Genomic DNA, 26,115 nt, shown 5'->3' with positions numbered 1-26,115 from the left:
GGCAGAAGCAGCACAGAGTTACCTTTATTGCCTGTGTAACACCTGTAGGAAGGGACAAGCAGAACACGGTAAAAACCCATGCACAACAGATACATTAATGTCTCTTAAAAATCTTTCAGAAGAAAACTTGGAAAGCTGATACACCTCTACAGCCTCATGAGCTAAGGTTTCTCTTTTACAAACTCATGTTTTTCTTTTTAAAGCTGGTGTTTTAAAATGGTATAGAAATGCTTCTTTACTAAGTGAATTAACTTATTTCACAATAAAAATATAGTTTAGTTCTATTAAATTTTCTTCTGAAAATAAATGTTTCTATTTTTCTATGACAATAAATTACAATGTATCACAAATGTAGGCTTTAAGCAGAGTTACAAATAAGCAGGAATTAAGTATTCCAACTATAGTCTGATGGAATTCAAGGCCCTTAGTAAGAGATAAGCTGAAGGTGCATTTATAATCCAAACTCAATTTGACAAGGTAAATACATATAACTGAAGTCGATTTAATGGGATTTAGTGCTGCGGTACTTGTATATAGGATAAGTATTCATGAATTATCTGCTCCTCTTCCTCGAGTGTTAAATCCAGATAATCCTCTTCATGTTCAGGAATATCCTCTAGGATTTCATTGACTGCATCAGTCTCCATGTCTTCATCTGTTGGTGAACTAGAGGAACCTTCCAATAAAAAGCAGCAGTAGTGAATTCACAAGGAAAGAAGCTGATGCTCTCCCTGTTTCACCAGCGTGGCTGTTCTGCCAGCCCCTTCCTGCACAACCACCTCTTACATTACTCTGCAAAGGACAGGGCAGGAAGGCCATTTTTCATTATTATTTAAATGTGGTGTAGGAAAGCCTTTCATTATACAGCAAGGATCACTACAGCTCTGACAAACAACGAGAAAAAAAAATATATGCAAGGTTCTTCTTTTAAAGTGGAAAGTTATCAATTATGGTTCTGTCCTGTAAGGGACATGATGAAGGACTATGGATGCAGGCCAGCCACCTGCAGAGCACAGGTCTGGAATAAACTCCTTAGCCCTGCCCAGGACATCCTGAGTGTCACCTTTTTTCCTGGGCTGCACCTGCCTGCAGCTGGTACCTCTCTCCTCTGATCCTTTTGTGGCTGCCACTGCAGGGAACAACAGCTGCCTTCCTGTAACTGTGCTCCCAATAAAAACAGCCTGAGGCATTACTGCAGCCCTGTGCCATGATTTCAGCAGAAATTGCTTAACTATTTCCTACAAAAGCCAGAACAGCCTTGCCTTCCCTTCCCACCCTGCTGGATGCAACACTCTCACCTGCAGACTCTGTGAGCAGGTCCTTGGAAGAAGTGGATTCCTCTGATGGACTGGACCCTTCTGAGGACAGCAGCAGTGAAGGGGGAAGAACTCCCCCATAATGAGCAAGGGTTTGGGAAGCCACGTGGATGTTCCCTTTGAAGACCTTTAAAGCTTGCTCTGCCGACTCACGGCTGAAACCCATGTACGTCAGCTGTAGGGGGGAAAAAGGAATAATACAGAAAATCTGGGAAATCTAAGCTCATCTGAAACCAGGGTATGACAGGAATCTGACTCTGCAGCTGACAGTCATCCTCTCACACAGAGAAAAGCACTGCATGCCAGGAATTCCAGGACACTGACTCTGGTTTACTGGAACAGTTAACAACAGGGCAGTGACCTATTAAAGGCATGAGGATGTTGAGCAGGATCAAGAGGCTCTTGTCTAGTACCAGACCAATTCTTTTTCTGTTTTCAAAAGGAAACTTCAAAGCACTCCAGTGCATCGGGGGGTGCATGTGTTTTTCCTAGGCAATAAGAGTTTTCTTGCCTGGCATCAATAACACAGCCACTCTAACTACAGACGAGCTTGTCAGACAGCCTGTCACGAGAAATACACATTTCAACTCTTTCCCTTGTGCACTGCAGAGTTTAGAGACTTGAATAAATTTCTCACTTGCTGTCTTTTTTGGGATAGAGCATTACAGTGCACACACTTTCCCTCCACACCCACACAGGGCAGGTTGGTGCAATGGGCAGGAAATACACACAAATTACACGTTAGCCCCAGTGACTTCAGCATGAAGAGTGAGTGGATGCCAGACCCTGGAGTGTGACAGCCTGAGTGACATGGGCCCAAGAATACTTGTACAGCTTTACTTCAGGAAAATCTGCAGTCTCTGCAAGCACAACTCGGAAACAAGACAACCAACTCACAAGAAAGCAAGTGGTCTAACTTACTTGCTCAATACTTTCTTGGGAAACCTGAAACTGGTCCATGGCCACAGAATCATCATCATCATCTTCCAAGAGTAACTCAGGATTGTCAAGAATAAACTGCAAGAAAACAGAGAGAGATCAGAATAGAGTGACAGAGCTACAACAGTCCTCAACACAGTTGTGTATGCAGCCCAATGGTTGATATAAGCAAACCTCAGCAAACTTAAGTGACATCTGACTTACTGGGTCAGGAAGTGCAAGTTCAATCATTACAGTTCAGAAAAGGGAGCTATGAACTAAAAAATGTAGACTACAGAAAATAAGAATCTGCTAAACAATAAAAAAAAAACCAACCAAATTTATTTTGTACAACACTACTTCTACTGAAAAATCACTTACCTTAAAGGCTTGGTCCAGGTTTCCTCGTGTCTTTTGAAGAGCTATCTGAGCAGCTCTCTCTGAGTAGCCCATACTTTTCAGGGTATTGATGTCCTCCAGTCGCCGCCGCCTTTTAGCTCTCTCCTCCCTCCTGATCTGTGCCTTTTCCTGCAAGAGCACAGACACTGCAAGCTCACTGCGCATGGGAATGCTTTAACACATAGCCTGTGCATGAAGGGCTTCTTGGATTTTTTTGCTGCAAGTTTGAATCTCTTGAGGAAAAGGCTTTTTTTTTTTTTTTTTGTAAATACAGACTGTGCTGCCAGACACACAGTTCCTAAATAAAGCTGCATTTCCATGAGCCAGCCCTGTCGCCACACTTCCGCTCCGCAGATCAGATCTGGTGCCATCACAGCTATTCCAGGCCCTGTGTGGTAAGTGACAAACCCATTTGGCAGATGGGCCCACAGACAAGACTTGCCAAGGACAGACAGTAAGAACCAGGCAGGGAGCCAGGGAGTTCTGTTCAGTCTTGCCTCAGCCAGTTGCCTTTTCTGTCCACACTTCACTGTCTGAAGTCTAGAAGTGCCTCCTCAGCTTACCAAACATCATTTCAGATCTGGACAGCACTATCTTCACTCACTCTAGCACAAAAAAGTCTTTTCCCTCCTGGATCTTCCAAGTACAAACCCACAATAGGGGACAGCCAAGACTGGGAGTATCAGTTTGGTCCTGGTGATTTATTCCCGTATCACTGCTGAGTAGCAAACACTGGTGCAAAGCCTTCCCATGTGCCTCTGTAGCATAACCATAGGTCTTTGGCACTCTTGTCCCATCTGTTTTGAGACAGAGCTTCCCCTGTTAGTGCATTAAGTTTTGGTTTCAAACTTGTGCCAACACGTCCAACTGTCAGCTACACCAACAGTGCCAGAGCAGGATAATCCAAGCCCTTAACTCAGCACCACACTGCCCTGGCCACACAACACACATCTCATGGACAGCCCAACTCAGGTGATCCATGGTTTAATGCTTTCACTGCCCTTACCTCTCTCCTGTTGGTGATCAGATTGGCAGCATGCTCCACGTTCCCGTGGCATGCTCGCAGGGCAAGGCGAGCTTCCTGCTCCGAGAAGCCCAGGAGTGACAGGCGATCCACTTTATCAGGATCTATGGACAGCTCTCCGTACAAAGAGGATGCCTGGATATGGGAAGGACAAAATGACACCACTCACACTGTTAAAATACAAAAAAAGAAATGCCTCCCCATTTCAAGAACAAGTTCCAGATGGAACCCTAACTAAGGGGCTGCAGTGAAGGGCTCCAGAGTTTTACCTAAAGATGCCTTACCTTCTGAATGTACTCCGCAGCCTCCTTTTCTCTGCCACTGTGGTAGTGCCCAATCCCTTGAAGGAGGTAAAGCCGTAGAAACAAAACCTTCTCCCGACCATAGCTTCCCTAAGGAATTGTTTAAAGAAGGAGAGGGGACCATGTAGATAGAAGCATGTGGTAGAACACCAGTTCATTATCAACAGAACACTCTACACATTTAGAGAAGACACAGTCTGAGTTTTGTGACACTCAGTGTGCAGATAAAGCACCACACCTAAACCCCTGCTGATGTCTGTGCATATAAACAGAGATTTGCCATGACCTTTTTGCCAGGCCCAGTGTTTTCCCTGTGCTGACAATTACAGAACCAGGAAACAGGCTGATGATACACAGGAAAACTTTAAGCTTCTAAAAGCCAGTCTTGCAATACTTGAACAGTAACTGAATACACGTAGAAAAAAAATTCCCACCCTAATTAAGTCAAACCCAGCATACTTTGATGTCAATAAGCCTCTCATGGTTCTCTCCATAGCACCTCTGGAAGCATCTCTGTGCTGTGGACAGCTTTTTCTCTGCATCATCCAGGCAGTCCAGCTGCTCCAGACGGAAGTAGCACCACACTATATCCAGCTGCAGCACTGCGTAATTATCAACCGTGTTCAGCAGCTCTGTGCTACACTCACTGGAAAATAAAACAATTTTTTTTTTTTTTCTGGGAGAGCATTGTTTATTTCCCCTCTCCTCCACCACTTTTTAACATTCATAAAACAACATTAGAAATGTGCACACTCATGTTGGAGAAAGCACACGCTTTGTAGCTGAGGCAGCAAACTGATGCTAGGGGAACTGGAATCAAATGCTGATCCCCCATTCCATTCACTGACACACAGGACTGCTGCCAAGGTTACATCTTAAAGCATTACAGTAACAAAATGAGCTGAGGCTACTGTTTAATATGGCATCTCTAAAAGCATAATGGAATTAAATGGAGTAATCTTTGGGAGGACTGAGAAACTGCCTCAGTGCACATGAACATGCTGAGAACTGTGCCAGTCTCCTTGCACAGATGAGAAACAGACAGGGACAGTATTACTTTTGGGATCTCAAAAGAGCAATTTAGGACTCTGACAGCTGATAGGAAATGAATTTACTTGCAGAAGCCCTGGTATGGTTACTTATCTCAGCTATCTGCTCCACCTTTTACAAGAAATTATTACTTCACAAGAGCAACTGCAAATGAGTATCCGTAACTGTCTGTCAAGCTAATGCAATTTATAACCTGGTACAAGAATATTGACAGTTTCTGTTTATGCTGTTATGAAAGATTAACTTGCCCAGTGGCAGTATCTGTTTCAGCTGTTCTACATGAAGCCACCTGTCACTGCAAGTCAGAGCTTTATCTGCTGCTTCCCATCTGCAAGAGGGGGTGTGGAGCAACCCCAGGCAAAACTGGCCCTGATTTATATGCACAGGTAGAGGCTGTGCTGTTCCTTTATGGGCTGACAGTAAAGACAGACACAAGGACTCAAAATGTTCTTACCAGAAGTGTTTATCAGCATCCAACAAATATGGCAGTGCTATTTCATATTCTTTCTTCTTCATTAATGCTCTGCCCTTCTCATGGTAACCCATAGCCAGCACAAGTGCCTAGAAAAACAGATTGAGACTTCTGACTGCACCTCTCCAAATCAAAGAGTTCAAAGGAAATATCCAAGTAATCCATCAGAGTCCTTGTTCTTCCTAGGAAAACACCACTGCATCAGTGCTTCAAGACCAGTGCTACCTCACACTGCTTCACACTTTTCTCCCATCTGATAATGTCAGATATTGTCTAGTTAAAAGCAATAGATGATACTGGCACAGGAAGTGCTGCACCAAGCTCACTTTAAGTATGCAACCCCAGAGAGATTTTCAATGGTGAGTGATACAAAGCTCAGCATTTTTCTGGGTGCTGCACTTTCTCACAGCATCAAACTTGTTTTGCTTTGCTACCACAATTATCTTGCAAAACTTAAGAATTCACCTCCTGAAAAGCCTCAGAACTGAAAACTAAATTTTGAGTGTGTCAGTAAAACACTCCTGCAGCATAACAAATGAAAATGTAACAATAATTCTGGATAGAAACAACCTGCAATATTTCCTCTGGTCCTTGATCAATACTGATGAAATCTCATTCACTTAAAGCATCACTGGATGCTTTAAGTCTTCAGGTGAATTATTACATTCAGTACTTCATCAGAACAGCATGCAGACTCATCAAGTTTACAAACAGAAATAAGGCCTAAGAAACAAATTACTTTCATGCCTTTCTAGGACACCCAAAATTTATAACAGCACAATGATCAACAAAATAAAGCTTGTCTTAAACCCCAAAGTAAGATATGGACCACACAGGGGTCAGTGCCAGATTAGACCTACAATGAGATCAGGAATCAGAGGTTGTCTCCAGATAACTGAAATATTCCCACCTATAGAGCTCTACTTCAATTGTATTTCAAAATTATCTGTATTAAACAAACATCTAGAGGGCCCTGGGTTATATCCCCAGAAAGTCTGGCTGTATTTCAATCCCATATTTTAAATGTTTCACAGGTTGAAGGAGCCATCTTAGTGGCATTGTAAGATGCTTTTCACCTACTTTTTTAGCTTGAGGAGGAATCTGAATTGACCTTCCAGTTTGATTAGCTATATCTAGGTATGGAACAGAGTCTGGATCCAAGTACTCCTCTGAAAGATATAAAAAAGTTTAAAATTTAAACAGCACCTTCAACAGAGCAACTCTGCTGCCGTAAGTATATTTTAGTAATGTTGTTAAACAAAACAGCAAACAACACAAAACCCCAGAATTACATATAAAGGCTGCATGTCTGTTTTTCTGGATATACCAACAGTGGCTCTGGCCAGGTAAACGTGAGGAACTTCTAGAAAGGTCACTGTGGAAAAGGCCTTGTGCATGCAGAAATTTAGATACAATATCAAAAGTTCCATGAATTATAAAGAAGTATTTTTTTGCAGAAGACAAAACACCTACACAGTATTCAAAATGATTTATCAACTAAAGCTAGAATATTTAAAAAGTACAACTGAGCACAGTTGATAAAGCTGGAAAAAAAATACAGCTCAGTATTTTCCTTCCCCACATCTTTCATGCTTGTTATCAAACTACCAATTTTGTTTTCACTTCCATTTGATTTACAATGAAAAGATGATTTTCTTGTAGACAAAAGACAGTTAAGGAAGAGTTTGTTGAGATTAAAAGCTTCTGCCCTGTGGTTTCTCTCACATCAAACAAAAGGATTGTTAAACTCTCACTGCACTTCTCACAGACCCTTCAGCCTGGGAGCCCATTATAGATTCTGCTCTTTACTCTGGCATTGGCAAAAAAATATAAAGAGACCCAACTCAGGATTCAAAATTTGGGGTCTAAACCACCCCTTAAGTCCAAAAAAGGCAAACACTTCTGTCATGTGTTCAAAATCTGATATTGTGGTAAGAAACCAGAAGTCACCAGCTTTGATGCTTCATTCGGGTGTTTCTGCATTTGGCAAGAATTTGTGACCTGCTCGGCTTCACAGCTCCTTGCTTGTGGATTTGTGAAACAAATGGAATAGAGAAGTGATTTAAACTCACCACCAAGCACTGCAGCTCACAAACACAACCTCATTTTGAAGAATTATTACTGTTAAATTAACTAGATCCCTTTAGCTTAATCCACAGTTGCCAGGAATCAACATCCCAAGGGAATGAGAACACCACAGCCGTGTGGCAGATGACAGTGACAAATGAGCTGCTCTGCACAATGAAACCATGGTTACACACAGCCATAGCTAAACTACAAAAAAAAAAAAGTGTTTAATGACTTAGAACACATTATGCACTGTGCTTTTGTCTACAATAAATCTAAAGCTTCTCACAAGTCATCAGTCCCTTGGCTGCCAAGTGCTAATTAAACAATTGATTCATATGATATCCTTCTCTAAGTGCTAAAGTTTTTTGTAGCATTCTAGTTGTGTAAAAATGGTGGGAAAAAAAAAGTTTTAGCCAACTTAAAGCTCAGTTTTCAAGTAGATAGAAACCTAGAAAAGTGTGAACTGAAATTCAGCCATGGTATAGGCACTCTTCCATGTTGAAAGGCTTGTGAGAATGTAATTTTGGATGCACAAAAATTAATGAACACCCACCTCCCCCCCAGTCCAACAAGCCCACTTACCTCTCTCTGCTAGAATTTCCAAACCCTTCTTAGTTCTCTGCATCTTGTCATTTATTTCTTTTTCTTTCTTACACTGAAGCTCTTCCTCCTGAACTTTCCTTTTGGTTTCCTCATCACTCTGTTCCAGTTGAAGCACCATCACTTTGGCATTGTGTGTGACACCTTGATCTTCAAGGGTTTTACCTGCAAAATAGAGTGTGATTAATACAATTCAACCACTGAACTATTAAAATTGCAAGACTTGAGAACTCAGTCAAAGCCCCTAAAAATTACTGACACAGTCAGCAAAATTTAGAATCAGTCTTGAATCTTAAAAGTGCTTTTGAAGTGACTGGTATGTTTCTTTCCTTGTTTTTTTCAAAACATTAAAAAAATACCATTATTTCTATTTCAGTTTATTGATCTTCAGGCAAAAACTGCAATAAGAACATGTCCAGGATCATACACCACAAGAGAACAGGACAGAAAAACTGGGAACTGAGTCCAAGTTCCTTCTGGCAGTTCTGTGGTTCTAATTCTGATATATTCCATCAGCAAAGAAAAAGCTCTATCATCACTTCCCACATGTCTGACAGGTTGAGCATGGGCAAAGCATTACAAAAAGTCTTTGAAAATGCTCTTATACAATAAGGTTTTTTGAAGAAATTTAGAGTTTCTCTTAAGTGTGCATTTTGTGTTTCAACACTAGAAAAGGGGATTTTCTATAGTGATTATAGTATTCCTGTAATTGATCTAATTCTATTTAAGAATTTGGATTATTATAATTTAATACATTTCCTGTAAAGCAAAAACTGACAAATGTAACAACTGTTTTTTGGAAATTTCTGAAATTAAGAGAGTTGCAAGGCAAATTTTCTTCTGAGAAGCAGAAAATGAGAAAATTATCATAAAAGTATCTTTAACTAGAGATACATACCCAGATCAAGCTGCTTCTTATTTATGATTATTTTGACAGCATTTTCTTGTAATGCATATTCCTGTGCTATCCTGTGAAATGAATAATTTCATACATGAACATTAATTTTTAAGGTTATACAATATTATTGTTTCAATAGCAATAAAACCTAAAAATAAGTGCTTATAAATGGCTTAAAAATTTTGCTACAAAAGGCTGCTAGAAGTAAAACAACAACATCAGAGAGCTTTATGTACTACATAGAGGAAACCTGGGATACAAAAAGGGAAAAAACAAAGCAGAAAAGAATCTGATTCTTTTAGGCTTAAAACACAAAAGAAAGAGAAAGTCATGTTCACTGTTCAGAGGATCTGCCTGGTTACAGACTTGGAACACTGGTACTTGCTGGGGATTTACACACAACTATCTTCTTCCTGTTTTCCATCTGTTAAACCACAGCTGTTCCCATGAAGAACTGCCCTACAGGGACACTGGACATCCTGTTCAGAGAATAGATGCTAAGAAAAAGCTTAAATCAAACAAAAAGTGGGTTTGTTTGCATTTTTTCAAAATGCTCTGTGACAGGGTGGTGTCTCATGAGAGGAGCACAAAGGGTGATTGCACTTACTGGGATCTGAGCTCTTTGCCTGTGATGAACAGACTGGTCTCCAGTGGGATTTTCCTGCTCTGTAGTAATTGTATTGGGTGGGGAAAAGAAAGAGGAAAGGAAAAGCATGATACCAATATACTCTGGACATTTTCTTAATTAACTGTTCTACAATAACATTTCTATTCCAAATAACAATCGTATTTAGAAGGTTATGGCTGGACATACATAGTAATAATTTCCAGTTCTGTACTTGCTATAATGCTAAAAATAAGCATTATAACAGCAGGATATTCAGAATTAAATAAATCTAAATTCAGAGCCAAACAATTTAAATTAATTTAATTATGCACCTCCAATCTTAACTGTGCTTTGCAATTATGCCACTCACCTGTGACTGGCTAAGTTATGATTAATTCCTATTAGTGTCTCTGGTCCCAGATTAGATAAACTGAAATTTTAAATGAATTCATTCCCCTATTTGCCCAGCAGCATTATAAAGTAGAATTATGAAACTATTTGGTTGTTTTAACTGCATGGCAATCACTTAAAACTCTCTACCCTTTAGCCCAGGTAATTATTTTTCACTACAGGAGTATTTTATGCATGAAAATAGGAGTTGAAACCTGACTCTAAAAGGGCAAAACTTAATTCAGTTCTCTGTTGGGGAAGATTTTAGGAGCCTGCTCGAGAAGGTTGAGCTTGGAATGGGCTGCCCAGGGAGGTGGTGGAGTCTCCATCCCTGGAAGTGCTTAAGAAACTTCTGGAAGAAGCACTGAGTGCCACGGTTCAGCTGACAAGGTGGTGGTTGGTAGAGATTGGACTCAATGATCTTGGAGATCTTTTCCAACCTAATGAATCTGGGACTCTGTAATTCTATGAATCCATGAAGGGAACAGGTGAGTGCCATCACAACAGAAAATCCTGCTCCTCATTTCCAAGTTCAAGTGACATCAATATGCTGAATCAACTTCAGGTATTCTACAGCTGAAAAAATACATCTGTTCTTTATTGCTAATACAAGCAGTTACATCAGAAGGAATCAAACTGAAATAGACACTTAAATCTAATTTACTTTTCTTAATTGAAAGATTATTTGCCATTAAATCCTAAAGGGAAAAATTACTCATCTCCTCAATATTATATTCCTTTGCCATGATATCCCCATATACCTGGGAAACTAAAATATGCAATTTCCCTCTCCCCTTTTTTTCTATACCTGACACAGATCACTCATATGAAACACCTGAAAAAGTTGTAGTGAAAAAACCTCAAAGTAAACCTACTCAAACCTCAAAGTAAAGCAATTTATGCAGACTTTTCTGCAGTGTTACTCACTTTTCTACGAGGCAGATAGATATCAAGTCTTGCAATCCCAGTCACTTTAAAATTCTCATTTCCTGTCCCACGCTCAATTGCTTTACATCGGATTTCTTCCAGCATATTCTCTGTATCATTCTTATTGATATTCAGCTTGGATGAATATTTTTCTACAAGCTCCTGAAAAAATGACAAGAAAAACTGGGAAAATGCACCAGCAGTATGACATGGAAGATGACATCAACTCAGAGAAAATATTTACCTTCATCTCTTCACCAGCTTCCTTTTTTTCATTTGTATATGGTGGTTTCCATAGCTGAATTTTGTCCTCTCTTAAGCAGCTTGTCAGTTTTGCTATCAAATACTTCTTTTGTGCCATTCTTTTAAAATAAAAGTACAGTTGGAAGGGAAAAGAGAGAAAAATGAACAATCCTTTAATACAGCTTTCCTGTAGTAAGATATTCTGCTTTTCAAGAAGTCTAAGTGACATTCTGGAATTCTGCAATAAATGATGAGTATTAAATACACTCCATGCATTTTGGTGGGGAGGGGAAACTGAGGCCAAACTATGAGAAAAAATAATTGAAAAGAGGGTGAAATTTGGATTGGAGTAGGGATAACTTACAAGGGCCCTGCCATTTCAAGACAAATTAAACCTCTCCCTATCCCTCATGTGAACTGGGATTGCATCAAAATACATAAAATTTGACAATTCAGTTCTTCTGCCCTGCTCTGGATCCACCAATTCTGATTCAGCTCAGACAAAGCAGGAAACTCTGAGTTAATCAGCATGACCCTGGGAAAAAACCAAACATCCCAAAAAGCAGGGAAGGCACACAGAGGGCAAGGAAAGCTGGGTGCAGAGATTGCAACAGGAAAAAAACAAACTCCAGGTGCATGATAAAGCATGGGAGAGTTGTGGGTCTTGGATACTGGGAATCATATGGAAAATGATTAAATTAAATTAGACAGAAAAGCATTTAAAATGTTGGCATACATGCACTAAGATGGCCATGAAATTCAATTAATCAGTTTCACTTTTCTTTCAGAGTGGTTCCCATCTTTCATTCTTGTTTATTGGCACATAGATCTCAGGAGTAAAGGAAAGAGTTCCCCCAGTTTCAAAAATGACTCCTGGCTCAGAAAAACACTATTTGAGAGGGGAAAAAAAGTAGGCAAATATTCAATTTGTGTAAGTTTACCTGTCAGCCTTACGTCGAGCCCAGTTTTACTGAGCTACAAAGAATTCCCTGCAAGCTGCACTGACAAAAGTTTCCCCTAAACAGGAGTCAGAGGGAGGAACTGGGCAAGTGGATGGTTTAACAACCCTTCCAGCTGGATTGCTGTAATTTGCACAGTGTCTGTCAAAACCAGCAGAGACAAACACACACTCTTTTTCCTGCTGGGATGCCTCTGCTATTATTTGAGAGCCAAGGCAAACAATGGCACTTACAAAGCTAAAAGTGACAAAACCATTCAATTTTCAGAACATTGCACTGTAGCTATTAATGCAGCTTTCCCCCTTTCCCAAAACACAATAGGGAATTCTCATTAACAGCCTGTAACCATCACTTTCCCACTTTTAAGTTATGCTGAAGACCCATTTTATAGCCACAATTCTGCTTAACATTTGCAAAAAAAGTTACTCGTGGTTTTGGGCCACCTAGATAAAATTTAAAATTGCAATCTACGCTTAAGACTAAGAATTGTAAATACAGATGACATTTATAAACTGGTCATTCATCTGTTTATCAATACTGTAGCTTGGTAAGTTTGTAATTTCTAATTAATCTATCAAAACAGAAAACACCACAGCAGTCTCCAATTAAACTCATTCCTACTAACACTCTATTTTAAAAATAAAACTTTTGCTTTCACAAACACGAAACCTATGATTTTATATGTTACATTTCTAACACTTATAATAAATTCCATCACACTACCAGTAAATTGCATTAGAATCCACAGCAAAAACATTTGTGACTTACTCTTCCATCAACCATGAAACGCCACAAGAGCTCCTGAGGCAATTTCACTTTCGGTATGAGTTTAAAGGGACTTTCTCAAAACTCACTGGAGTAAACAACGGGGGTATTTCCCCAGAAACGCTCTTAATGCAAGACTCAGCTTTTGTAAATAAAATGTCACCCTCTTAGGCCAGTTTTACGTGAAATAAAACAAGTGGAGAAGCAAGACGCGCGACCTAAGATGCAGCAAACAGCTTCAAAAGGCAAATTGTTGACGGAAGGAACAGGGGGTTGCCAGAATGGGTGGATAATAAAGCAGGACACATCAATTTTCCCTAAAAAGAAGGCAAGCACAGCTCTGACACACTTCACCGCGGCAGACCAAGGGGAAGCACAGAAACAGCCTCACGAGCGAACCCTCAGGGACGGCAGCCCCATCCCTGCGGGCCCGGGCATCCACATCCCTCCCCAGGAGCGCTTCCAGCGCCTCCCGTGCCGGGGCTACCGCCAGTGCCCCGCTGGCACCGGGCTGCCAGCACGGCCCCGGCCCCGGGCACCCACCTGCGCCCCGCGGGCTCGGCACAGCCGCCGCCGCCGGGGGAAGCTCGGGGCCGACGCAGCTGCTCCCTGAGCTGCTTCCCGGCAGGGAGGGAGGCGAGGGCCGCGGTCCCTGAGGGAGAGGATGGGCAGCGGCTCCTACGGCAGCCCGGAAGGCCCAGGGAGACAGGCGTGACGTGGGTGAAGCCGCGCCCCGCCCGCCATGTCCGCCCTGCCCTCACTTGGAGGCGCCGGGGCGTGCCCGCTGCTGCCGGGCGCGCAGTGTGGCAGAATTGCCTTGGGTCGGGTGTGCTGTGCTGGTTGATGTGTGCGTGCTTCCCAGCCTAGCGAAAAAGAAAGGAATCACGGAATCACAGCGTCAGTTAGGCTGGGAAAGAGCTCTGAGGTCATCGAGTCTGACATATGGCGGAACGCCACCAGTCAGGCAGACCATGGCGCTGAGTGCCATGTCCCGTCTTTCCTTAAAATCTCCAGGGACTGGGACTCCACCGCCTCCCTGGGCTGCCATTCTAATGTCTAATCTTCCTCTCCATAAGGAAATTCCTCCAAATATCCAACCAAAGCTCCCTGGCACAGCTTAAGGCCCTATCCTGTCATCCTGTCCCTAAGGGGATACCCCATCCATGTGTAAGAGAGGTGCCAAGAGCATGACCTTGTCCTGTTCTCCTGTCCCTGAGGAGATTTACCCCATCCATGTGTAAGAGAGGTGCCAGGAGCACGGCCTTGTCCTGTTCTCCTGTCCCTGAGGAGATTTACCCCATCCATGTGTAAGAGAGGTGCTGTGAGCATGGCCCTGTCCTGTTATCCTGTCCCTGAGGAGATTTACCCCATCCATGTATAAGAGAGGTGCCAAGAGCATGGGCCAGGCTCTCCTTGGTGGTGTCCAGCAATAGGACAAGAACCAACAGGCAGAAACTGGTGCACAGGAAGTTCCACCAGAACATGAGGAAAAACTTCTTCCCTGAGCAGTGACTGAGCACTGAACAGTTTGCCCAGAGAGGCTGAGGAGTTTCCCCTCACTGGGGATATTCCAGAACCATCTGGACACAATCATGTCCCACATGCTCCAGGATGGCCCTGCTGGAGCAGGGTGGTGGGACCAGGTGACTGTTGTGGCCCCTTCCAACCTGATCCATTCTGTGGTTCTGTGAGATGTAACCCATGAGATAGCAAGTTACAAGTTCTAAGTGACATCCAATTGTTAGAAAAATAAATTAATTATTGGTAGAATTGCCATGTTAAGGTTTAGGGCTTGACATGTTTCAATGATCTCAGACCTTGGGGAAGGTTAACAGAGCTTGGGAAGAAGGAGCTACTGCTGATAGAGGACACAAAGAATGCAGAATTTACAAGCCACAAGGACATTTGGGAGAGCTTCCAAGATAAGGAAGAAACAAATAAAACCAACTCAGTAACCATGCTGAAATCAGCTCCAACTTGGTAAAAGGTGATTCTGCCAGGGAAACATCACAACAAAATGACCCACGAAACCCACAAGGTCAAAAGATGAGAAAGTGCTTATTAGCATAAGTGAGAGAATCATTAGCCAGTAGAAGATAGAACACTAATTAAGAGAAGAGCTATCCAACTTGTAGCAATCATAATGGCTTTGTTTGCTAAAATGTATAAATACTAAAAAGTTTTGATAGTGGGTGTGCTTGATTTGTGGAAGACCACCAGCACCCAGGCTTGTACAACTCCAAAATAAATAATGTCTCTCTCAAGTGTGTAATTATTGGCTTGTTGCACACTGGTTAATGTGACAACAGCAGGACCTTCTGGCTCCAGAGCATCTGATGGCTCATCCATGGGATGTGATGGGGGTCCCCAAGGCTGACTGAGGGACTGTCCCTCCAGGACAGGCTGGGTCTGGGTTGGGGGTGAGTGTTCTGCAGCCACCCCTCATCTGCCACCTCAGTGTGTGAGGTAGAGATGTGTAGGTTGGGGTTTTTTCTGTATTTTTTGAAGGCAGCAGTGTTGCAGGTGAGATTTAGCATGGGAGTTTGTATTTCCCCATCAGTGGGGGTGGGCAGGGTCGTGCCTGGTTGTGGGGCTGTCAGAAGTTAACCTGGGTTCAGAGATTGGGCTGGAAGAATCCATGAGGGATGTGGAAAACCTGGAGCTAAACACCCCCTGGTGCCAAACACCACCTCAGGTTGAGGCAGAGCTCCAGTGTCACTTCCAGTCCCCAAAATGTCCAGGAATGGGAGCAGGGAGCAAAGCTTTAGGGATTTGGCTGTACAACATGGCTGCTCAATACTGTGTTTTATATTTGAGGTCCTCAGTGAGCTGGGACTCGTTCCTGGAATGTTTTTGGTGCCTGTAAGAGACAGACTTTTCTTTTAATGGGTAACACCAGTTACAAGTAACTCATGTGGGTTAATTCTTTCATGTGACCAGCAGCAAAGGGATTTCATTCTGTTTTACTCTATTTTATTTATGTGTGACTGAAATAATTGCTCAGCAGTGTGATTTATTCTAGAATGGATGGACCTGCAGGACTGTCCTAACATTTTCCTTAGGAAGTCAGGCAAACTACCATGAGAGTCCCGTTTCCAGCTTTGGAATGGGAACCTCAGAGGGATCATGGGGTGTGAACAAGACACTGAACTAGAATTTCAGGATTCCATGTTCTCCCATGTGCATAAATCAGTAAGGCTTGCCTACTGATAGAGTAAATTTGCTTTATGGCAGTCTTGAGTTCAGTGCTTGAAACTTGACTACATCTGTGGTGACAGTGACGAAAGCTCCTGGTCATGATGGCCAAACATGAAGAAGTTAACAGGAAAGGTTTTGCAGATCAGGTGCCATTCAGAAGTGGGGCTTCCTAGTATTTGAAGTTTTAGGCTCTTTTCTTATTTTTCTGTTTCATTTTCACTACAGCTGCTTTAGGAAAAAACCTGTAATTTTCTCCTTAGACAATTGTGTGTGTGTAATATTCCAGTCTCTAGAAATGTTAGTATAGAAACTTTTCTCATAACTACCCCACTAAAAAGGAAAAACTTACTGAAAATGCTCTTTCATAATGTCCTTGGAAATTAAATTGAAAGATTCCAAAGGCAAAATACCTTTTCTAAATTAGTTCCAGTCAGTACAAAGCACAGTAATATCCTAGAGAAGCCTGAGGAAAGGACAAAGTGTTTGTATGAGAGTTTACAAAGGAGTTAGTTACTTAGTCCATGCATAAACCTGCACTGACTTTAAAACCAAGGTTTTCAAGGTCCATGTTTAATTAAGATAACTAAATCAATCAAAGGACAATGAAGTTTTTGAAGGATTTCCTTGCAGGTAATTTCTCGTTTCATGTGGACTAATTGTTATCTAGTATTTTTCCCTGTTATATCTATTAGGTATATCTATGCTTTTACCTTTTTTTTTCCTTCCTAATAATACTTTAAATACTTTAACTACTGTGAAGAAAAAAAAACCCAGTTACTATGGTGTCCCATGGCTACCCATCATGAAGTAAGGAGACATTTCCCATCTCCAATTTTTTGTGAAGACTACATTTGAAAAAGAGGTGTGTCTGAACACTTGCAGCCAGAAGTGGTCAATACAAAGATCCTGTTTGTGTCATTGAAAACCACCTGCAAGAAAGGGTTTCCTCCCTCTAAAGATCTTGAAGAAGGGGAGACCTCATTAGTTTTCTAATGAAACACTGGGGATAGATGGGAACCAAAAATATATTATGGTAAAATTTATGTATCAGAGAGGAATTATATTTACTAAGTCTTATTACAACAATAGAAATGAGCAGAGGTTTTATTAATTGATTTAAAAAATACATCAGAAATTGTCTTGAATATCTTGAAAGTGAATGATGAAATCACATGTTAAAAATTATAAAGATATTAAATATTATATAGTCAGAATCTTCCATGGCTAATACTAGTAGTAAACCCTCAGGAGGCTGATCTGTGTAATTAGAAGGACTACTTTGCTATTTTATGTTTTAGTCAAGTTTTTGACTAAGATTTAGGTATTACTGAATGTCATTGCGAGACATATAACCCAAGCCTCCTTGCAGCTTCAGAAATCCTGGGCCCTTTCCTACTTGGGAAAGGGTAAAAGGTCAGTTTGTTGCAGGCTGGCATGCCTTTTGTAGCAGAAATGTGCTGATGTGCCCAAAGTGCTGCAGTGGGTGATTTCAGAGGAGGCTTTTGGCAGGGGCTTGAAATGTTGCAGCCGTTCTCTCTGCTGAGACTGTTCAACACACTTGAGCTTCCCAGCTGCCTGAGCTCAGCCAGTTCACTTGCTCCTGCTGGTTCCTTGGTCTGCAGTGTGCCATTTCCCTTTGAAATCAGTCTCTGGTTGTCAAAACTCCATGGTGTGCTGCTGCAGTGAGAGAGAGCCCAGGAATCTCCTTGTCCCAGGGCCTGCCCCAGGCGGTGCCTTCCCAGGTGGATGTGCCATAGCAAATCCTCTTCTGAGTCACCACCGTTGGTTGTCTCCAGTGGGACCCTTCTGACAGGGACGTCTCCTCTACATGACTTTGATCTTTTAACTTTCTTATTAATTAGAACAGGGTTGATCATTGATTCTGGCAGAACAGATTCATGTCCACCTGCAGGAGAAATGCGTTTGTGCATGTTACTATGGTGGCAAAAATCAAGGGTATGATTTCAGCAGCATTAACTCATCTGAAAAGCTTTAACATGAGTTTAAACTGTGCTCTTTGTTTCAGTGGCTAAGAGTAGTGCAAGTTCTTTTGATGCCAGGTTAAGGAGTAGAACTACTTCATGCTTGCTTTTGCAGTTCTGAAAGCATAAATGGTATCCTAGTTTTAGTCAAATGAAAATGGAAATTTATCAAGACAATATTGATCTAACTGGTACTCTAAGACTCATTAACAGCACAGATTGAGAATTGACTTTCAGTAATTAATTGCTTGTAAGCAAAACTTCTTAAGGTGAGTAGGGACTTGCTCAGTGTGTTGGCAAGTGCTGTAATATGAAAGACAAAAATGTTGTGTTTGATACTGTTTGAAGTTTGTATTCACAGCTTAGTAATATTGTGATTATTTCCAGATGAAACAAGTTGTGAATGTCTTCTTTTTCTTAATGAGGGATCATTAACATTATGGGCTTGTATTTTAATATTTTACTGCAATTTTACTATTCCAGTTGGTATAAATTGTGTAAATAGCTTATCACACTAGTGTTGCCTGAATGATAACTTAGAGGAATCTGCTTCCTCTGTGAATGGTATAGCTGTAACAGCTGGAGAGATTCTGGTCTCCTTTTTTGTTTATTCTTCTACCCCTATAGCTTAATTTCTGAAGCACTAGGAAAGTTGCTGTTAAAAATATTTAAGATATTAGGTACAGAAATGCTAATGCTACTTTAATTACATGTAGCAGTCATCAAATTGCTGGATATGACTGGTTTTCTGTGTCTTGAAAATGAACAGAAACTGATCTATTACAGTAAAGATAATTCACTGACATTACTTAAATATACTTCAGATGGTATAAATAAAGTTTAAAGTAGGGGTTGTACAGAATGCTGGCCTTATTTGCAAGGTTAACTTATAGTGACTGTCTGTTGCAGTATAAGTTCTGGAACACATTAAGGGGAGAAAAGAAGACATAGAAGAGTGCTAATTATATTTTGAGTGTCTTTGAACAACTGTTTTAAAAGGATTGTAACCCTGAATTTTAAATGAAGCTAGTTTGAGTAGGCTACTACCTGCACAAAAGCCCAACAGCACAACCTCTGCTTTACAGCTGCCTTTTGTGTCATCTTTACAAATATGTATTAGGAGATGTCAGACCCAGCTGATTTACTGGCAGTAAATGAACCTGTACAACAGGGATTTTGCAAAGCAAGGGCTTTGTCTCCCACTGCCAAAACAACAACCCCAGCATAATATCACAGAACTTTTTCTGCTCCTTGGCCATCAAGAGTTGATCTGATAAGAGCTGTTTTGCAGCGTGGCTGGGAGGGAGAACCATGTCAGACCACACTGGCTATCATGCCACGTTACTGGGAGAAAGGAGACTGAGGCACGTGCAGAGCTTTGAGACACAGGTGTGTTCATGCATCCCTCTGTACTATGAGGTGTGTTAACAGAATTTCTCAAGGTGACACCACTCAGAGACATAAGAATACACAGTTCTCTACCATGCAACAGTGACACTCGAAGTTATGACTGGACCTCATCCAAGAAATAAAGCTGAATGCCTATTTCTTATCCAAGAAATAAAGCTGAGCTTGGCTGACTACAAAAAGGTCCACATGCAAATCAGAGCCCTGCATGTTCTGCAGAACAGCACAGTGTAGCACCAAGCTGTGAAAACCCAGGCTTGTTCTCTGTATGTGAGAGAAAAACCAGGAGAGAATGGAACTGAGAGACTCAGGTGAAGCACCTTTTGCATGTTTTTGTGGTGTTAACCGTGCTCTTGGCTGGACTGACATTGGTAGGCAACATCAGAACATCTAGAACCTTATGAACTGGTCATCAGAATAATTATGATCTGTCTTGAGCTGATCAGAAAGTTCTGAGTGACTAATCAATTTTAATAGTGTGCACTGGTTTTGAGTTCAAGGTTGATTTGAGTCCTTGCTTGGCTACAGGTGCAGCACACAAAATTGAGCAATGACCTTGGATAGAAATGCAATAGTCCTGAACCACTGGGTGTTGAATTAACACACCTCCAGCACTGTCCAAACTTCTCCAGAAAGCTGCAATTATACAGATCTTTCTTTTTGCTTTTCTATCTTTTTTTCCTCCATGTAAATTGTGCCTTGTTGCACAGTTATTTACCCTCTGGTCATATGCTATCATCATTAATAGATTGTTTTAAGGTTCTGGAGTGGCAAAAGTTAATCTTATCTCAAGCTAGCTTGGGAAATACTTGGAAGAGATTTCTGCAGTCAGAGCCCCAGTATTTATTCTGTTGTGACTGCATGTGCTGAATACTCCCACTTAATTCCTAAAGTAAATACTGTTTTTCAGCTTCTTAGCCAATAAGTAATGAATGCGCTGCTGTATTATCCCCTAACTGGTGCCTTTCAAATCGTCTCATGGTCTTTGTTCTCAAATAATCAGGAGTGGGCAGAAGCATGAATGTGGCTGTGTGTATTGGGGAAGAAAATAACTAAGTTGTTTTCAGGTGACTCCTTGGTTACTAACCCCTCTGTCCAAAAAATAGAGAAATTAGAGTGTCTTAAGTTCTGTTTAAAGGTCCACAATTTCATGACTTCTGCAGACAGGAAGTGACATACAAAGCTAAAAGTCCTCCAGAAAACTTGGAATTACCCTTCCAACTGTGGTGCAACAAACCTACAGTGCTCAAAATCCCTGTGGTTCCATGGAAGGACAGCAGCTCTGCCAGGCAGGAGCAAAGCAGGGTTTTACTGGTAAGAGCAAAGACCTTTGGCAGGGACGTTTAAGACCACAGGGTGCTCTCCTTCCATGAGGGTTTGTGTGTCTGACCTTTGAGGTTTGTGTGTATGTGTGGGGTTTGTGGTGGTGCTGTGGTTGTCACCCCTTTCCCAGCACAGCCTTAATTTTACCCTCTAGGGGAAACAATTTTCTGTCAGTACAAATCACTGATCCATACATGGACTGCCTTTTGGAGCTACCTGGAATTTCAGGATGGTGTAGGGCAGTCCTGATATGGCCATGATCATTTCTGCTCCACATTTTCCTGAAAACTGATGCATGTAACAGGTGCAAAGTGCTGAGCCAGGTAATAGGTTTTCCCAGCTTCCACAGGAATGTGTAAGATAAACTTTTAGGACCTTGAGAACTCAGTATAACAAAAAATGCCCAAATTCTGACTGCGTCTTACAATGACGTGAATTCTTTTCACACAGGTTGTTTGAAGGTAGAAATTAAGTGCAGAAGGTTATGTGGTTTTGTGAATGTTTTGGGGAATGTGCATGTGTATAAAAATACTTGTATGTGGATTTTTAGCCCTACTACATTTTAAACTCCCCAGAATCTTGTGCAGTTCTACTTTCTTACATATTTTAATCTTCATCTAAAAATGTCCTTGCAAAAAATCTGCTCTAATTACATTCATTATATCTGAAACTTCATTTGAATTAATCTGTATAAAGGCTTCTGCTCCCTTTCTTTAACTAACATATTTTTGCTATAACTGATTAGATGGGCTGTTTTGTCTGCAAGTTAGCTGCTTTTTGATACCTGATAAAATGAGCTTGTATATATATTTTTTTCTTCCTCACAGAGATTTTAATTCTTTTAACATGAGAATTTCAAAACATTTGGATGAAAGAATATTAAAGAAGCAAATCTGTTGTATAGTTCATAATTACATGTTTTTTTTCTGATTGTTTTGATCATGAAGTCTTACACAGCCAAATGCTAGAACTGTTGAAAAATGTAGAGGAAAATGTAAAGAATGAAATAACCTAAGTCCTACACTTGTTAAGCTAAATATGAGAGGTGAATGAAGCATGGGGTTTATATTAAAATTAAATTCAGAAGACAACTTCATTAGTTGTCTTAGTATTCTCAATATCACTTTAACTTGGAAAGCTAATGTATCAGTGTAGTAGTGTCAACAGTAGTCTAAAAACTTTAAAATAATTGCAAGTTTCTTATATAAAATCTGTTTGACACGGCAGGTAGATGAATGGTACATATTCTTACTTGTTTTTCTATTTATGCACTTTCCAAGCAATATGCACTGAAAATACGTTCAAAACAGGACCTTTTGTTCAAAACTTGCATCTTAGTTACCCACTATGACTTTTAATTAAAGTTATATTTTAACAAACCCCTAGCTTGTGCTTGTTACTTGATATTTGCCATTGTTTCCTGTAGTCTTTCTTTACACAGACAGAGAAGGGAAAAAGAGAAAGATGACCCAGAATTTCTCATTCTGATGGAAGCATTCAAGAGAGCAGAAATATTACAGAATACATTGCAGAAATTCACTTATCATAGACATGAAGAACATTAAATACTGTAAAGGTTACTATTTCTGTTTAGAACTTTATTTTACTGATATAAAACCTGTAAAACCTTACCTCAAATATGTTCATCTGTTTCAAATACATAATAATATTTCACTAACATGAAGCTTATTGATATAAATATAAAACCACCTTTCAGCAAAACAAATAAAACCCCAAAATGACAGAACAGGAATTTACTTCTACATCTCTTGAAGCTGAACACAAAAAGAACAAACTGGGTGTTATTAAAGATTTAAAGAAATAATCTTTACATTACATAGGCTTTTTTTTCTACAAATAGAAGCGTACCTGTTTTATATACAATAATGTGTGGTTGAAGTTTTTGCTTCTGCTTTATATGGTCATACTGCTCCTCAAGCATGCTTACATCCATCCTGGTGAGCTTCTTATCACCATCTGAAACCTGTGGCTCTGAGCTATGAGTCACTGAAAAATTACCAGTCACGTATTTGTAAGCCTTCACCATCTGTTCCAACAAGGAAGAAAAAGCCAAGCAGAAGCAGGACATTTCCTTCATTGTGCTGGCAAAAAAAAAAAACAAATCAGGTGTGAAGCATCTGAAATCTTCCTAAATCAAGGAGTGACTTTCTTCCAAGCACGGTGCCTTGTGTCAGGAGCTGTCAGGTCTGCACTGGAGCTGTGGATGTCACTCAGGTTGTTTTCATGCTGAGTGCCTGGAGCTCCTGCAGACAAGAGTTCAGGATCAGGACTGCATAGCTGGATTCAATGTTTACGTAAGGTTGTGAGCATATGAACCTTTGCCAAAAAAAACAGTGAAGTATAAACCCTCACTGAACACAGCCAAACACAGAAAAGGCTGGGTAATACTGGTTTATGTAGCAAAGTTAATTCTTAAATGCATGCTGTTGTGGAGGCATCCCCAGGCCAGGAGTTCCACCTGGGAAATATTTTTCTTTTTTCCTGTGTATTTTGTGTCTTTACCCCCCACTCTCCTTTCCTTAACTTTCAGTTCCCTTCTTGCTGATGCTTCTTGGGGCAGTGGGGTGGGAGGGGAGGATTTATCAAGCTTTCATACATTTGTGTTTATTGTTGCCTTTCAAATAATATGTTAAAAGTATTCATGCCTGGGTGCAGAGTCAGAAAAGTATGAACCAACAACACTTGGAATTGGGAGGCTGGAGACAGGAATGCCTTACTCTGACTCATTCAGGACTTCTGCTGTTCTCTAAAATGAAATAAACTACAGAAATAATAATTTTGTTAAGGAGAGCTGAGCAAACTTTTAAAATGCATGGTAAGCTGAATTTTAAAACTTAATGTTAACATTATTATCTCACAATGAGGCAAAAATTTGAAAAGCATGTGGCTTTTAATCATATCAGATAAAGTATAACACTTTACCTGGGCTGTGTACTGCAAGTTTTTATCCCTGAAATAGGTCCATCAAGGGCCCAAGAGAGTAGTATGTGAAAAAATTATGCAGTTCAACTGTAGTTTTAATACAATTGTGCATCTGCTCATTCTCATGCAGTGACACATTTTTGGTAAGAGTTTAAAAGGACTATCTAAAAACTAATTTGAGTAAACAGTCGGGTATTTCCTAAGAGCTGCTTTGAATGCAAGACTGAAGTTTTCTAACTAAAATGTCATCCTCTACAGACAATTTACCTTTTGTGTGGCATAAACCAAGTAGAGAAATAAGGTTTGAAAGCCAAACTGTTGATGGAAGGAGCAGAGAATTGTCAGAATGGTTGGCTAAGAAATGCAGGCTAATAATAATAAAGGCAAGGAGGAAAGGCACTGGGCACAGCTCTGACACATCCCTCGTGGCTGGGGGAGTGGAGGCACCAGAGCAGTGTCCTGTGCATCCCCCTGAGCCAGGATCACCCACAGCAGCCCTGGGCACCCACCTGCACCCCATGGAATTGGCAGAGCCTTCAGGGGTGCTGGGGGACCCAGCCAGCTGCTCCCCGAGCTCCTTCCTGGGAGCAAGGCAGGAGCTGCTGGCCTGGAGATGAAGGGTCCGGAGCAGCTGGGGATGAGGCTGCGGGCACAGCAGCAGGAGGTCCCCATGGAACCCTGGGGACACAGGAGCCAGGCAGGTGCTTGTCACAATGGTCTGTGTGAGGTATGGCTGGAGGAAACAGCAGTGGGTTTTTCCAGCTTTGTGGGCTTCAAGTCCTACGATACACTTAGAACTGTGAATCTCCTGTGCTGGACGTGGAGGCTCAGGTGGGTCTGTGCCAACATATCCAGATGTGGTATCCTCCATCAAGCACTGTGGCATTCACATTCGCTGAACAGAGAGAGACATAATTCTCTCTCCCAGGATTTTTCCTGGAGAAGCACAGAGAGAAGAAGAGAAAACAATTCTTATCTCTATTCTCTGCTCCTGTTGTTCTTGCACATGTGGAGTGTGTTAGGGAGATTGTTTACTGAGAGTGAATTCTTAATTGGATTCTGGTGATTGTTGTTTATATTAATTGGCCTATGAGGTCCAAGCTGTGTCCTGACTGTCTAGAGACAGTCACAGGTTTTTGTTTAGTATCTTTTTAGTATTCTTCAGTATCTGTTTAGTACAGTTATAATATAGTAATAATGTAATATAGTATAGTTTTAATAAAGCAATTGTTCAGCCTTCTGAATCAATGGAGTCAGATACCTATCATTCCCAGACATTGGGGTCGCCCTGCATTAGATAAAGCATAACAGAAGTCACTGAATCACAGAATATCCTGAGTTGTGAGGGACCCACAGGGATCATCAAGTCTGAGTGAATGGTCCATACAGGGATCAAACCCACAACCTTGATGTTATTAGCACCATACTCTAACCCACTGAGTTAAAGTCAGTGGAATTGTAGGGAAGATTAGTGGTTTGAAGTTGCCTTGAGTGAAAGAAAATGGTAGTTTCTCTTGGAAATGGATAACACTCCTGTCGCTTTGACAATAGGTTTTTATTTATCCATTGGTCTCTTTTCAAGATACTTTGTGAGGGGATGTTGTATTTTTCTAGCTGAGAAGAGTTTGTGTCTAGAAGGACATAAACCACAGCTGTTAGACTGGTAATAACCACTCACTTATGAAACTTGCACATGTTTGTGGTGCTATTGTGGCACAAGAGAATTTCATAGAATCATGAAATGTTAAGGGTTGAAAGGGACCTTAAGGATCATCTTGTCCCAACTCCCCCTGCCATGGGCTGGGACACTTCCCACTAGATCAGGTTGCTCAAGGAATTGTCCAACCTGGCCTTTAACACTGCCAGAGTTGGGGAATCCACAGCTTCCCTGGGCAATCTGTTCCAATATCTCACCACCCTCAGAATAAAGAATTTCTTCCTAATATCCAGCCTAAACTTCCCCTCTGTCAATCTGTACCCATTACTCCTTGTCCTGTCACTACAAATCCTGATGAAGGGCCTCTCTCCAGCTTCCCTGTAGGCTCCCTTCAGATACTGGAAGGTTGCAATGAGGTCTTCACACAACCTTCTCTTCACTAGGCAGAATGTTAATTAAATCCTCTCTATAAAAGTCAGTTGTGCTACAACAGTTACATCTGTGTAGTTGAGGTGGTTACATTCCCTTTGTGCACACATGGGAAGAACAGGAAGATGTGTTACAGCCTGGTAAGGAAGGTGTGTTGTTACATAGTATCAGGAAACTGAGTAATAAATTCCAGGTTTTGTTTCCTAACAAAATACAAGGGCTGGTTGGGAAGCAAC

At 41.1% G+C, this 26,115-nt stretch overlaps 2 protein-coding genes across 2 annotated transcripts; both read right to left on the bottom strand.

Annotated features, from left to right (window-relative positions):
- On the bottom strand, nucleotides 1-13,617 carry NUB1 (negative regulator of ubiquitin like proteins 1). The gene is made up of 15 exons (XM_066550834.1): nucleotides 13,484-13,617; nucleotides 11,218-11,335; nucleotides 10,974-11,135; nucleotides 9,657-9,715; nucleotides 9,050-9,120; nucleotides 8,134-8,316; nucleotides 6,562-6,650; nucleotides 5,464-5,570; nucleotides 4,419-4,605; nucleotides 3,942-4,049; nucleotides 3,640-3,792; nucleotides 2,616-2,762; nucleotides 2,238-2,333; nucleotides 1,299-1,491; nucleotides 1-676 (listed from the first exon to the last, which is right to left on the bottom strand). Exons 2-15 carry the CDS (start codon nucleotides 11,332-11,334, stop codon nucleotides 513-515), a joined length of 1,836 nt encoding a protein of 611 aa, XP_066406931.1. The 5' UTR covers nucleotide 11,335; nucleotides 13,484-13,617; the 3' UTR covers nucleotides 1-512.
- A 3,855-nt stretch (nucleotides 13,618-17,472) lies between these two features.
- On the bottom strand, nucleotides 17,473-22,948 carry C1H9orf152 (chromosome 1 C9orf152 homolog). The gene is made up of 2 exons (XM_066557123.1): nucleotides 22,720-22,948; nucleotides 17,473-18,044 (listed from the first exon to the last, which is right to left on the bottom strand). The coding sequence occupies exons 1-2, from the start codon at nucleotides 22,946-22,948 to the stop codon at nucleotides 17,473-17,475; spliced, it is 801 nt and encodes a 266-aa protein (XP_066413220.1).
- Between the last annotated feature and the right edge of the window lie 3,167 nt (nucleotides 22,949-26,115).

The sequence above is a fragment of the Molothrus aeneus genome, chromosome 1 (genome assembly GCF_037042795.1).
Source record: "Molothrus aeneus isolate 106 chromosome 1, BPBGC_Maene_1.0, whole genome shotgun sequence".
NCBI lineage: Eukaryota > Metazoa > Chordata > Aves > Passeriformes > Icteridae > Molothrus > Molothrus aeneus.
The sequence above is the reverse complement of the archived record's forward strand: the minus strand, read 5'-3'. Positions and strand labels throughout refer to the sequence as shown.